This window comes from Triticum urartu, chromosome 3A (assembly GCF_056163025.1).
Source record: "Triticum urartu cultivar PI428250 chromosome 3A, HENAU_Tu73, whole genome shotgun sequence".
Lineage (NCBI taxonomy): Eukaryota > Viridiplantae > Streptophyta > Magnoliopsida > Poales > Poaceae > Triticum > Triticum urartu.
The window spans coordinates 449,495,846-449,509,465 of NC_141875.1; the positions used below are offsets into that span (position 1 = coordinate 449,495,846).

The following is a 13,620-nucleotide window of genomic DNA, read 5'->3' on the forward strand; positions in this document are numbered from 1 at the left end:
TGTCGATAAGTTCATCGGCCCGGTTGCCCGCAGTGGGCGTGAAAAGATCCTGAAAATAAGATCAGACATAGTTAGTTAAATCTTCCTCCGCCACCATTGAACCATCCTCCCTCCTTAGCTCCTTGATCTTATTAGCTTTCTTCCTCACAGACGCCATCATATGGAAGAAACGAGTGTTCCTATCCCCTTCCAGAAGCCACCACACATGAGCCCTTTGCTTCCACATAGCATTCTTCTTCTCCTCTAGATCATCCACCAAACACCTAAGGTTGGCTTCCTCCTCAATCTTCTCATGGGACACCGTATCCTTCATACATCGCTCCAAATTAGCTTTGGCCTTCCTTAGTCTGCCTTCCAGTTTGCCAACTACCTCCTTGTACCACTTCCTCATCTTCCCGGCTATCTCCTTCAAAGCATGCGCTACTCCACCCTCCCTGCTTGCCCAACTTCTCTCCCACGCCTCCCTGATCACCTCCTCACACCCATCTTCCTGCAACCATCTGGCCTCAAACCGAAAGCCTCGGTCCCCTCCTCTCCAACTTCTATCACCCCCCTCGTGTTGACAATTATGGGCCGATGATCAGAGTGTCTCGGCATCCCATTGACGACCACGTACTCCGGGAACTTTTCTCGCCAAGATCTACTAGCAGTCGCCTGATCCAGCCTTTCATAGATGTATGTACTCAGTTCCTTGCTATGGTTCCTCCACGTAAAGATGTCACCCTCGAAGCCCAAATCATCCAATTCACAAAACTCCAACACCTCCCGGAAACCATCCATCATGCCCTGAGAACGGTCCGCTCCACCCACCTTCTCTATACCAGATAGGATTTCATTGAAATCTCAAGTCATAGCCACGGTCGGTCCTGTTGATGCTTCTGCTTGAGAAGTCGAAGGGTTCTCCATGTTTCTTTCTTCCTCTCTGTAGCCGACTCCCCATAAACACCTGTCAAATGCCATGTTGAGCCGTCCTCTTCCTTCACGTCCACGTCAACATGCCTCCTCCCATACGAACGAAGTGATACATCGAGCCCTCGCCGCCAGAACATTGCAACTCCCAGACTTCTACCCACCGGGTTCCAGGCGGATAAGTTAGCGAGCCCTAACTTTGACCGGAATCGATCCAACTCCTTCTCTGTGAGCCTCGTCTCTGCCAAAAATAGCACATCGGGATCCTCCGCCTTCCCCAGCTCGAGGAGAGATCGAACTGCCGGGCCGTTCCCAAGCCCCCGGCAGTTCCAACTGATGATTTTCATTGTGTCCGGCGGGGCTGCTCGGACAACCCGGCTGATATCTTGTCATCATCGTTGTTGTTAGCTGCTCCCTCCTTGCTTTCGACTGCTGCCACTACCTTCTCCACCAGCTTCCCTCTCTTTGCATCCTCCTCCATCCCTGCCTCATCCTCCTCATGGCATCTCTTCTTTCCCAGTACAGGATCGCTGCTTTGACCTGCATCCCTCTTGCTTTAATTCTTCCTTGGAATCCGATGGAACGCCCCCCCCTTCTTAGGGTTTTGGTTTTCGCCCGCCCCAACCTTGCCTTCAGCGAATGCCCGTGACTGTGTTACTTGACCCTTCTTCTTTTCCTCGACTTTCTCCTTAGGGAGCGACACCTGCGATTTCTCCTTCGACTTGACATGCTGCTCAAGCAAGGCCACTTCTTTCCCATGGGTCGTGTTATCGCATGTGACCGGGACCTGTGCAGCAGCCTCATTCATATTCAACTTCCTCGGCTTACCACCATGTGCAGGATTGTTAGTTGTCAGCTTTGCAGGACTCGTGACTTCCTCCTCTCCTTCAGCCCTGCCTCCCTTTCCATCAGCCTCTCGAGCGCCCTCCTTTCTCCAATATAAGCTATTGCTACCACTTCCACTCCCCGATCTTCCTCCCGATATATTGTGCCCATATTGCCGAATACCTCCTGCACTACCCCCCTCCTGTAACATCCCAAATTTTCAATTTGGAATGTTATACATAGATCATCCATGCATATCATGTTTTATTGCTTTTCCGTTCCGTAATCCTCGAAATCCTAAGCAGCTCAAGGACCCTCGGAGAGAGTTGGGGATTTCCCAGTCTTCATATTTGATTCTTTTATCAAATAATGAAACGAGGATTTTGATTTCAATAATTTTTCTCTCCGAAAAATATTTCATATTAAATCAAATGAGTGGAGATAACGACTTCTCCAAAATAAATGAAATATTGGAGGAAAATATTAAAATCATTTATTGGATTTTTATTTGATTTTATTTGCATTAGAAAAATTGCATATTTTTCAAAATTGCATTTTAGGGCCAAGAAAATGTTCAACTCGTCCTAAATATTTTATTTAGACGGTGAAAATTTGTTTTGGCATTTTTAGGTTTTTATTTATTTTTTTAGGATTTTATTTCGGTCGGTGAAGTTTTTTTTTTTAAAAAGTTCTGCGCCGACTAGGCCTAAGGCCCAGCCGCACCAGGCCACGCCGCCGCCTCCCCGCGCGCGATCGCCGCCGCCGCCGCCGACTCGGACAGAGTCCGAGCCGGACTCCGCCTCCGCCGACGCGCCTTGCCCCCTACTCCAAGTCGCACCCCCCTCCTATATATACGCGCCGCCCGGCCCCCCCACCACCACACCACCACCGCGCCGCCTGCCGCCTGCCGCCCGCACCCCGCCGCCCCGCGAGCCACCGCCGCCTGCCGCCCACGCCGTCGCCGCACCCTGCCGACCCACGAGTCGCCGCCAAGCCCTCGCCGGAGGTAGCCGCCGGTTCCAACCGCCGGTTTTTCTAAAAAAACTATTCTATTTTTTTTTCAAAACCCTAGTTTTCGTTTTTTTAATAAATAGATTGGTTTTTCTCCGGTTTATTTATTTAGCGAGTGTTCGCTCGTTCGTTCGTTTTAACGAACGCGTTCTTCGTTTAGATCTAGATAACGAACGTTCGTTCGTTAATCTGTTCTCGTTTTTCTTTTTATCGGATTTATCCCGCGATTTTTCTGATTGCGAATTCTGATCCAATCTTAGTTTCTGTTTATCTTTTCGCTCGTTTATCGGAATCAGGCGATTCAAGCGCCTGGAGTTTCGTCTCAAAACCCTCTTTCCGGTTAATCAACTCAAACAAGTTTTGTTACTGTAAAATTTGACCTAGTTTCAGATTAGTAAACGAAGCTTCTTTCTTTCGCCGTTTGACTTTCGTTGCTTCGTTTGACTTGATTCTTTTTGCATACCAGAGTTCTTAAGTTGAACTTTCTAGTCAACCTCTCTTATTTGAGTTTTGCTTGTGCATCGTTGCTTGTTACCTATGTACTTTATTGTTTGCTTGCAATAGAGTTCCCGGAGTGCGAAGCATGTTACTACGAGTCTCTAGGATTCGCGGATCATCAGCAAGGCAAGTAACACTTTGATCATATCCCATTATTACCCAGTTTTTATGCATTAGTTCCAATCCTCAAACATTGCATGATTAGGATGTCATTAACTTGTGGGTTGGGAAGTAGTTGCTGAGGTAGAACCTATTGCCCTGTTATATTCAAACCCTTGGGAGTTACTTCTACGTATTGCTTATATTGCCATGCTATGCTCGTAGACGTGGTTTGGGTTTGAGTGAAATTCATGGCAGATGTGATATTGTTAATTAATGGTTCAACTTAAGGTGGCAACTTAATCAAACAACTGGGTGGATTGAGGCACCTGGGGAACCCAATGTTGTCTGTTTTTTTGGAAATCCCGGGGTACCCGTGTGATCTTCCTATGGTCCGCCACCCAGGCTCAAAGGAAACTGAGATGATTCATGCTAGAAACTTCCGTGTGCAGCCACAAACTATTATGGGCTCTAGCATAGTTGAGTAAGTTACGTGAAGCTCTTGAAGAGGTAGATCACCAGGTAGTGGGTTTTGTAGGTTTGGTATGGTCTACCCGGAGTAGAGAGTTAATGTTTCTGAAAGACTGTGTCTCGGTCATCCGTTTCTCAAACACCATGTAGTGCGAGAAATCCAACGGAGGCGATCGAGTCTTGTGGGGAAAAGTGCGCAAACCTCTGTAGAGTGTACAATCTAATCATGGTTAGCCGTGTCCCCGGTTATGGACAATTCTTGAGTATCTAGTACTTGGGTTATCACATGTATCTCACCATGTTTAATTATGTAACATCCCAAATTTTCAATTTGGAATGTTATACATTAGATCATCATTGCATATCATATTTTATTTTTGCTTTTGGTTTGATCCTAGGAATTTCTACGCAACTCAAGGACCCACGGAGAGAGTTGGGGAATTCATTATTTTCATATTTGAGCTTTCTCAAATTTTGAGAATAGGATCATTTGATTTTAATTATTTTATCATCAATTATTTCTATTATAAAAATTTGAGAGAGGGAATAAAATGACTTTCCCAAAATAAAGAAATATTGAGGATTTAATAATAAAATCAAATAAGATTTTATTTCGGAGTTTTCGTTATTTTATTTGAATTTAGGAAAAATGTGCGTTTTTCAAAATTGCATTTAGGCCCCAAATAAATGTTCACCTTGTGCGGCTTGATTTTAGAAGCCCGGAAAAATTTATTTCAGGATTTTTGGAGTCGTTTAGTATTTCTTTTTATTTTTCTTCTGCGCGTAATTATTAAAAAAAAGGGTAACCGGCCTAACCGGGTCATGTCCGCCCGGGACTCTGGCCCGGCAGGCTTTATAAGCCGGGGCGCTCGAGGCCGAAGCCAGCCCAGCCGCCGCCCCCAAACCCTAGCCGCGCTGCCAGCGCCGCACGCCGCCGCCGCCGCCCGCCGCCTTGCTGACCCGCCGCTCGAGGTCGCCTCCAAATCCGTGCCGCCGTTTTTTTCTTCAAAAAACCGTTCGGTTTTTCCGTCGGTTTTTTAGTTTTGTTTTTTTAATAGATCGGTTTTTCCGATTTATTTATTTAGCCAACGTTCGTCCGTTCGTTCGTTCTAGCGAACGTTCGTCGTTTTTCTTTTTCTCGGATTAAATCCACGATTTTTCTGATCGCGATTTCTGATCCGATTTTCGTTTTAGTATAACTTTTCGCTCATTTATCGGAATCAGGCAATTCAAGCGCCTGGAGTTTCGTCTCAAAACCCTCTATCCATTTAACCAACTTAAACAAGTTTTTGCTACTGTAAAACTTGGCTTAGATCCAGATTAGTAGAACAAAGTTGTTTTCTTTCGCCGTTTGACTTTCGTTGCTTCGTTCGATTTGATTCTTTTTGCAAACCGAAGTTCGTAAGTTGAACTTTCTGGTTAGTTCTCTTATTTGACTTTTACCTCTGCATTAGATGAGTACTTATTGTATGCTTGTTTGTTTGTCTGCGATAGAATACCCGGAGTGCGCCGCCTGTTACTTCGAATCACTAGGTTTCGCGGATCATCAGCAAGGCAAGTAACACTTTGATCATACCTTTTCTACTACCTAGTTTTATTGCATTAGATCAATCCTCAAACATTGCATGATTAGGATCTAATTTAATTGTGGGATGGGAAGTAGTTGAGGTAGTACCTATCACCTGTTATATATCAAACCTTTGGGAGTTACTTCTACGTTTGCCATTATGCCATGCTATGCTAGTAGACGTGGATTGGGTGAATGATATCCATGACAGATGTGAGTTTGTTAATTAATGGTTTATCTAAGGTGGCAACTTAAACACACATCCGGGTGGATTGAGATACCTGGGTATTCCAGGATTGCCTATTTTTCTTTATGGACCGCCACCCAGGCTCAAAGGGATCATGAGACTATTCATACTAGAAACTTCCGTGTGTAGCCACAAGCTATTATGGGCTCTAGCATAGTTGACTAAGTCGTGCAAACTCTTACAGTGGTAGACTAGCAGATGTAGGGGGTGTAGGTGGTACGGTCTACCCAATCGTAAGGTGCTAGCGCTTCTGAAAGACTATGTCTCGGTCATCCGTCTTCTCAAACACCATGTAGTGCGAGAAACCAAACGGAGGCGATCGAGTCTTGTGGGGAAAAGTGCGCAAACCTCTGCAGAGTGTATTAAACTAATCATGGTTAGCCGTGTCCCCGGTTATGGACAACTTGAGTATCTAGTACTTGGATTATCATGTGAATCTCAACATGTTACTCTAAATTAATTTTGTTGGGTTTTGTTAATGATGATGTTTAATTGGGATTGAGGATGCTGTCAACCATTCTCAATGTTTAACAACTACCATGATAGTTAAATAAAATTTATTCCTTTGAAGTAGGGAAAAATTGGCTTTACGCAAAACTGTAACCATACAGCTTTCCACCAGCCAAATATGCATATAGTGTAGTTATTTCATTCCATTACTCTCTATGTGTTACATTGCCAGGATATTCCATGTGCTGACCCGTTTTCGGGCTGCAACGTTAATGTTGCAGACTTTTCAGATGACGATTAGGGAGTTTTTAGGTTGTGGTTCTATACTCAGTGATGCCGTTGGAGTTGATGGACTCACTTATCTTCCAAGCCTTCCGCTGTTATCGTTATTAGATGGCCTTAAGCCATATTTATTGTAATAAGATCTCTATGGAGACATTCAATGTAATAAGTGTGTGATTGCTACTCTGTTATAAATCCTCCGAGTACTGTGTGGTGTCAGCATTACTGATCCAGGGATGACACCGGAGCACAGAGATCAGACTGTTTGAGGTCTGGTCGCTACAGAGATGGTATCAGAGCACACATTGACTGTAGGACACGACCTCTAAGCTAAAGACCTAGATCACTATTCACCCTTTTATCTTCTGACTCCTCATCTTTTCTACTCTTTAGGATGGCGGATGCAAGGAACAAGTTCACGCAACCAGATGAAGATACACCCTTTGGACGTCACTTGAAGGAAGTCACGAGATACCTGAACATAGGAGTACCAAGCTTCACCGGAACCTACAATGCCACTTTACCTGAAGAAGAGCGCTGGATGATTCAAGTTCAAGTTCCAGGAAGGACGTTCATGCCAGTCACCGAGCCCATAGAGTTTTATTTTGATGCACCAACTTGGAATCTAGGAAAGAGCATGGTAGCTCACATCGCCCTGGGACGCATTGGAGAAGTCTACCGCAATGATCTCAAGGATACTATCTACCAGATTTGTGGGTGCCGAGATGAGCACTGGGAGATGATCAGCACCAGAAAGGACAGATCAGTTGCAGCTTTTATCCAGGAGTTGAACCAGCACATTCGACGATAGGAGAACCAGATGTGCGCTGACATGATAGACCTGAAGAAGGCAAGGACAAGGATCAAGGAACTGGAGGAAGAACTCAAGGCTACACGTGAAGATTATGAAGAAGAAATTGAAGTATTGGTGGACAAGAATGCCAACCTAACAAAGAAGATCGGGATATTTATGGGAGGCCCTACACCAGTAGATGAAGACGAAGAACCCAAGAAGATTCGCCCGGAAGACTACATCATCATCGACGACACCGACTCGGATCCAGATGATAGCGATGATGACTATGTTGATGAAGCCGGAGCAGATATCATGGAGTCTGCAACCGAAGAATATTTCTAGTAGACCACCTCATAAGTAGTAGTAGTCCACCATGTAAATATAGTAGTCCGAGCACTTTTGTGATAGTTAGATCGATTGTATGCCCTTGTTTGATTGAATGAAGTGAATTGTTTGATTTTGCCTCATGTGCATATGGGTAGTGTTTTCTCTTTAGACCCTCTCTATTCTTACATCCCATCTTTTCTAAACCCTCAGATGCCTCCGAGACGTGATTCCGGATTTACCTTTCCACCGGAGCTCACCCAGTTGATCCAGCAGTAGTACACATTGATGCAGTTGCTAGTCCAGAATCAGAACCAGGGGAACAACAACAACAACAACAACCCACCACCACCACCTATTGATCATTTAGCCCATTTTCTTAGGCTGAACCCGCCGGTGTTTTCCAGTAGCACCGAGCCAATAGTAGCAGATGATTGGCTCCGCAAGACCGCTAGAGAGTTGACCACAGCAGGATGCACAGATGCGGAGAAGGTGAAGTTTGCCGCACATCAGCTTGAAGGACCCGCATCATCATGGTGGGAGAATTTCACAGCCACTTTCCCTGTCGACACTGTCACATGGGACCAGCTTCAGCAGGCTTTTCGCACTGCCCATGTTTCAGCAGGAGCTATGGCCATGAAGAAACGAGAGTTTCGCAACTTGCGCCAAGGAGGACGGACAGTTGGCCAGTATGTGGAGGACTTTAGTAAGCTAGCACGTTATGCCCCAGATGACGTTGCTATGGATGCAGCTAAGCAGGAGAAGTTTCTGGAAGGACTGAATGATGAGTTGAGCATGCAGTTGATGGTGGCAACCTTCAACAACTACCAGGAGTTGGTAGATCGTGCTCTTATGATTGAAGGGAAGCAGCAGCAAATTGAAAGTCACAAGAGGAAGTATGCACAAGGAAAGTACAATTCAGGAGCTCAGCAGAAGCCACGTTTTACCCCTAGACCGGGAGGACATTTTTAGCATACCCGTGGAGGAGGTAGCTCGTACAATCACAATGGCCCTAGGAATGGTAATGGTAATGGAGAAAGCAACGGCCAGAACCGCACCAACCCATCAACCCCAGCCAAGAAAGACCTGAGCCAAGTCACTTGCTTTAAATGCCAGAAGACCGGACATTATGCCAATGAATGTCCTGAATCACAAAACGGAAATGGCAATGGAAACTCTGGGAAGAAGCCGAACCCTTTCAACAGGGGACAGGTGAACCACATTAGCATGGAGGAGGTTGAAGAGCAGCCGGATGCAGTAATCGGTAAGTTTTTGGTTAAGTCATTTACTGCACTCGTTCTTTTCGATACTGGTGCATCGCATTCATACATATCAAGGGGATTTGTGGATAAGTATAAACTGCCAACCCAAGCCCTTAGGTCACCCATGTTAGTAACCTCGCCTGGAGCAGAATATATGGCTAGTCTATGGTGTGATCGGTTACCACTAAGGATTGGTAACTATGTTTTCCCCTCAGACCTAATAGTATTGGAATCCCCAGGATTGGATGTGATATTAGGCATGGATTGGTTATCAAAGTATGAAGGGAATATTGAATGTGCTAGTAAGTCAATTTTTCTTACCACCCCAGAAGGGAGAAGGATCAAGTATGTATCCCGACATGTGCCAAAAGGGACTCAAGTAAATTGCTTAACAGGAGTTGTGCAGGAGGAAGTACCAGTGGTAAAGGAATTCCCTGATGTATTTCCAGAGGAGTTGCCAGGCATGCCACCAGATAGAGACATTGAGTTTTTGATTGAGCTATTGCCAAGCACAGGGCCAATATCGAAGAGACCATACAGGATGCCTGCAAAGGATTTGGTGGAAATTAAGAAGCAGATTAAAGAGTTACTGGATAAAGGTTATATTCGCCCAAGTTCTTCACCTTGGGGATTGCCAGTACTTCTAGTGGAGAAGAAGGATGGATCGTTAAGAATGGTTGTCGATTATCGAGGATTGAATGAAGTAACAATCAAGAACAAGTACCCACTACCAATGATCAATGATCTGTTTGATCGATTGCAAGGAGCTAAGGTATTTTCCAAGATCGATCTGCAATCAGGATATCACCAGTTGAAGATTCGAGAATAGGATATTCCTAAGACAGCTTTTACCACCAGGTATGGGTTGTACGAGTATACCGTTATGTCATTTGGTCTGACTAACGCACCTGCATATTTTATGAACATGATGAACAAAGTGTTTATGGAGTTTTTGGATAAGTTCGTCGTAGTGTTCATTGATGATATCCTAGTTTACTCGAAAAACGAAGAGGAGCATAAGGAACATTTGCGTTTGGTTCTTGGAAAGCTCAGAGAACATCAATTATATGCCAATTTAGCAAATGTGAGTTTTGGTTGAAGGAAGTAGGATTCCTCGGACACGTTATATCCGGAGAAGGAATAGCGGTTGATCCCACTAAAGTTGATACCGTGACCAAATGGGAAGCACCAACCACGGTTGGAGAGATACGGAGTTTTCTTGGACTCGCAGGATACTACCAGAGATTTATTGAGAATTTCTCAAAGATTGCGAAGCCTATGACGGAGTTGTTGAAGAAAGATACCAAGTTCATATGGACGGAGGAATGTGAGGCTAGTTTCCAGGAGTTGAAGAAACATTTGGTTACTTCACCAGTGTTGATTTTGCCAGACCAGACCAAGGATTATGAGGTGTATTGCGACGCTTCACGTCGAGGACTTGGAGCAGTGCTTATGCAGGAAGGGAGAGTTGTTTCATATGCCTCAAGACAACTGAAACCTCATGAGTTGAATTATGCTACGCATGATTTGGAATTAGCAGCCGTAGTGCATGCATTGAAAACATGGAGACATTTCCTCATTGGAAACCATTCTGAGGTGTACACGGATCATAAGAGTTTGAAATACATTTTCACACAGAAGGAGTTAAACCTCAGACAAAGGAGATGGTTGGAGCTCATCAAGGATTATGATATGAGATTGCATTACCATCTCGGAAAGGCTAATGTAGTAGCTGACGCATTAAGCCGTAAGAGCCATGTCAATACATTAATGATAGGAGAAATCCCAAGGGAGTTAGCCGAAAATCTTTGAGAGTTATGTTTGGAAATAGTTCCGAGAGGCTATGTAGCAGCATTGGAGATTCAGTGAACTTTGATGGATAGAATCAGAGAAGCTCAGAAGACTGACAAGGAGATTGCCTCTATAAAGGAGAAAATAAGCGAAGGAAAGGCTAAAGGATTTTGTGAGGATGAGCACGACACCCTATGGTTTGAAGACCGTGTTTATGTGCCCAATGACCCGGAGATTAGGAAGCTAATTCTGCGAGAGGCACACAAATCACCATATTCGATTCACCCAGGAAATACCAAGATGTATTTGGATTTGAAGGATATTTTCTGGTGGACCGGAATGAAGAAGGATATTGCGGAGTATGTAGCAGTTTGTGATGTATGTCAGAGAGTAAAGGCAGAGCATCAGAAGCTAGCAGGATTGCTACAGCCATTGCCGATACCCGAATGGAAGTGGGATAAGTTAGGCATGGATTTTATCACAGGATTACCCAGGACTCGTTCAGGCTATGTCTCGATTTGGGTTGTAGTTGATCAGTTGACGAAAGTAGCTCATTTCATCCCGGTAAAGACCACTTACACCAGTGCTAAGTTGGCAAAGATATACATGACCAGGATCGTATGTCTGCATGGAGTTCCGAGGAGTATCGTATCAGATAGAGGAACCCAGTTTACCTCAAAGTTCTGGAAGCAGTTGCACGAAACTTTGGGTACCAGGCTAGAATTCAGTATAGCTTTTTGAAGGAAATATGCCCTAGAGGCAATAATAAAGTTATTATTTATTTCCTTATAATCATGATAAATGTTTATTATTCATGCTAGAATTGTATTAACCGGAAACATAATACATGTGTGAATACATAGACAAACAAAGTGTCACTAGTATGCCTCTACTTGACTAGCTCGTTAATCAAAGATGGTTATGTTTCCTAACCATGAACAATGAGTTGTTATTTGATTAACGAGATCACATCATTGAGAGAATGATCTGATTGACATGACCCATTCCATTAGCTTAGCACCCGATCGTTTAGTATGTTGCTATTGCTTTCTTCATGACTTATACATGTTCCTATAACTATGAGATTATGCAACTCCCGTTTACCGGAGGAACACTTTGGGTACTACCAAACGTCACAACGTAACTGGGTGATTATAAAGGAGTACTACAGGTGTCTCCAAAGGTACATGTTGGGTTGGCGTATTTCAAGATTAGGTTTTGTCACTCCGATTGTCGGAGAGGTATCTCTGGGCCCTCTCGGTAATGCACATCACTTAAGCCTTGCAAGCATTGCAACTAAAATGAGTTAGTTGCGGGATGATGTATTACAGAACGAGTAAAGAGACTTGCCGGCAACGAGATTGAACTAGGTATTGGAATACCGACGATCGAATCTCGGGCAAGTAACACACCGATGACAAAGGGAACGACGTATGTTGTTATGCGGTCTGACCGATAAAGATCTTCGTAGAATATGTAGGAGCCAATATGGGCATCCAGGTACCGCTATTGGTTATTGACTGGAGACATGTCTCGGTCATGTCTACATTGTTCTCGAACCCGTAGGGTCCGCACGCTTAAGGTTACGATGACAGTTATATTATGAGTTTATGCATTTTGATGTACTGAAGGTTGTTCGGAGTCCCGGATGTGATCACAGACATGACGAGGAGTCTCGAAATGGTCGAGACATAAAGATTGATATATTGGAAGCCTATGTTTGGATATCGGAAGTGTTCCGGGTGAAATCGGGATTTTACCGGAGTACCGGGAGGTTACCGGAACCCCCCGGAAGCTAAATGGGCCATGATGGGCCTTAGTGGAAAAGAGAAGAGGCAGCCCTACATGGGCCGCGCGCCCCTCCCCTCCCTTGGTCCAAATTGGACAAGGAGAGGGGGCCGGCACCTCTCTCTCTTTTCCCCCCTCCACAAGTCCTATTCCAACTAGGATTGGGGGGGGGGGGAATCCTACTCCCAGAGGGAGTAGGACTCTCCTGGCGCGCCCTATGTGGCCGGCCAGCCTCCCCCCTTGATCCTTTATATACTGAGGCAGAGGCACCCTAGAACACACAAGTTGATCCACGTGATCTATTCCTTAGCCGTGTGCGGCGCCCCCAGCTACCATAGTCCTTGATAATATTGTAGCGGTGCTTAGGCGAAGCCCTGCAGTAGTAGTACGTCAAGATCATCACCACGCCGTCGTGCTGACGGAACTCTTCCCCGACACTTTGCTGGATCGGAGTCCGGGGATCGTCATCGAGCTGAACGTGTGCTAGAACTCGGAGGTGCCGTAGTTTTGGTGCTTGATCGGTCGGATCGTGAAGACGTACGACTACATCAACCAAACGCTTCCGTTGTCGATCTACTAGGTATGTAGATCATACTCCCCCTCTCGTTGCTATGCATCACCATGATCTTGCGTGTGCGTAGGAATTTTTTTGAAATTACTACGAAACCCATCAGTGGCATCCGAGCCTAGGTTTTATATGTTGATGTTATATGCACGAGTAGAACACAAGTGAGTTGTGGGCGATATAAGTCATACTGCCTACCAGCATGTCATACTTTGGTTCGGTGGTATTGTTGGATGAAGGGGCCCAGACCAACATTACGCGTACGCGTACGCGAGACCGGTTCTCCCAACGTGCTTTGCACATAGGATGCTTGTGGGTGACAGTTTCTCCAACTTTAGTTGAACCAAGTGTGGCTACGCCCGGTCCTTGCGAAGGTTAAAACGGAGTCAAATTGACAAACTATCGTTGTCGTTTTGATGCGTAGGTGAGATTGGTTCTTACTTAAGCCCGTAGCAGCCACGTAAAACTTGCAACAACAAAGTAGAGGACGTCTAACTTGTTTTTGCAAGGCATGTTGTGATGTGATATGGTCAAGACATGATGCTGAATTTTATTGTATGAGATGATCATGTTTTGTAACCGAGTTATCGGCAACCGGCAGGAGCCATATGGTTGTCGCTTTATTGTATGCAATGCAATCGCGATGTAATGCTTTACTTTATCACTAAACGGTAGCGATAGTCGTGGAAGCACAAGCTTGGCGAGACGACAACGATGCTACGATGGAGATCAAGG

At 45.0% G+C, this 13,620-nt stretch overlaps 1 protein-coding gene across 1 annotated transcript; it reads right to left on the bottom strand.

Moving 5' to 3' along the window:
• Positions 1-468: 468 nt before the first annotated feature.
• On the bottom strand, positions 469-1,256 carry LOC147980024 (uncharacterized). Its single transcript, XM_087515440.1, has 2 exons — positions 947-1,256; positions 469-815 (listed from the first exon to the last, which is right to left on the bottom strand). Exons 1-2 carry the CDS (start codon positions 1,254-1,256, stop codon positions 469-471), a joined length of 657 nt encoding a protein of 218 aa, XP_087371566.1.
• Positions 1,257-13,620: the final 12,364 nt, after the last annotated feature.

Bases quoted from the DNA above. Each gene is read 5' to 3' on its own strand.
- LOC147980024 (XM_087515440.1), bottom strand. From the start codon at position 1,256: ATGAAAATCATCAGTTGGAACTGCCGGGGGCTTGGGAACGGCCCGGCA. The intron at 816-946 runs GTGTTTATGGGG...TATCTGGTATAG, and splicing joins CTCAACATGGCATTTGACAG to AGAAGGTGGGTGGAGCGGAC.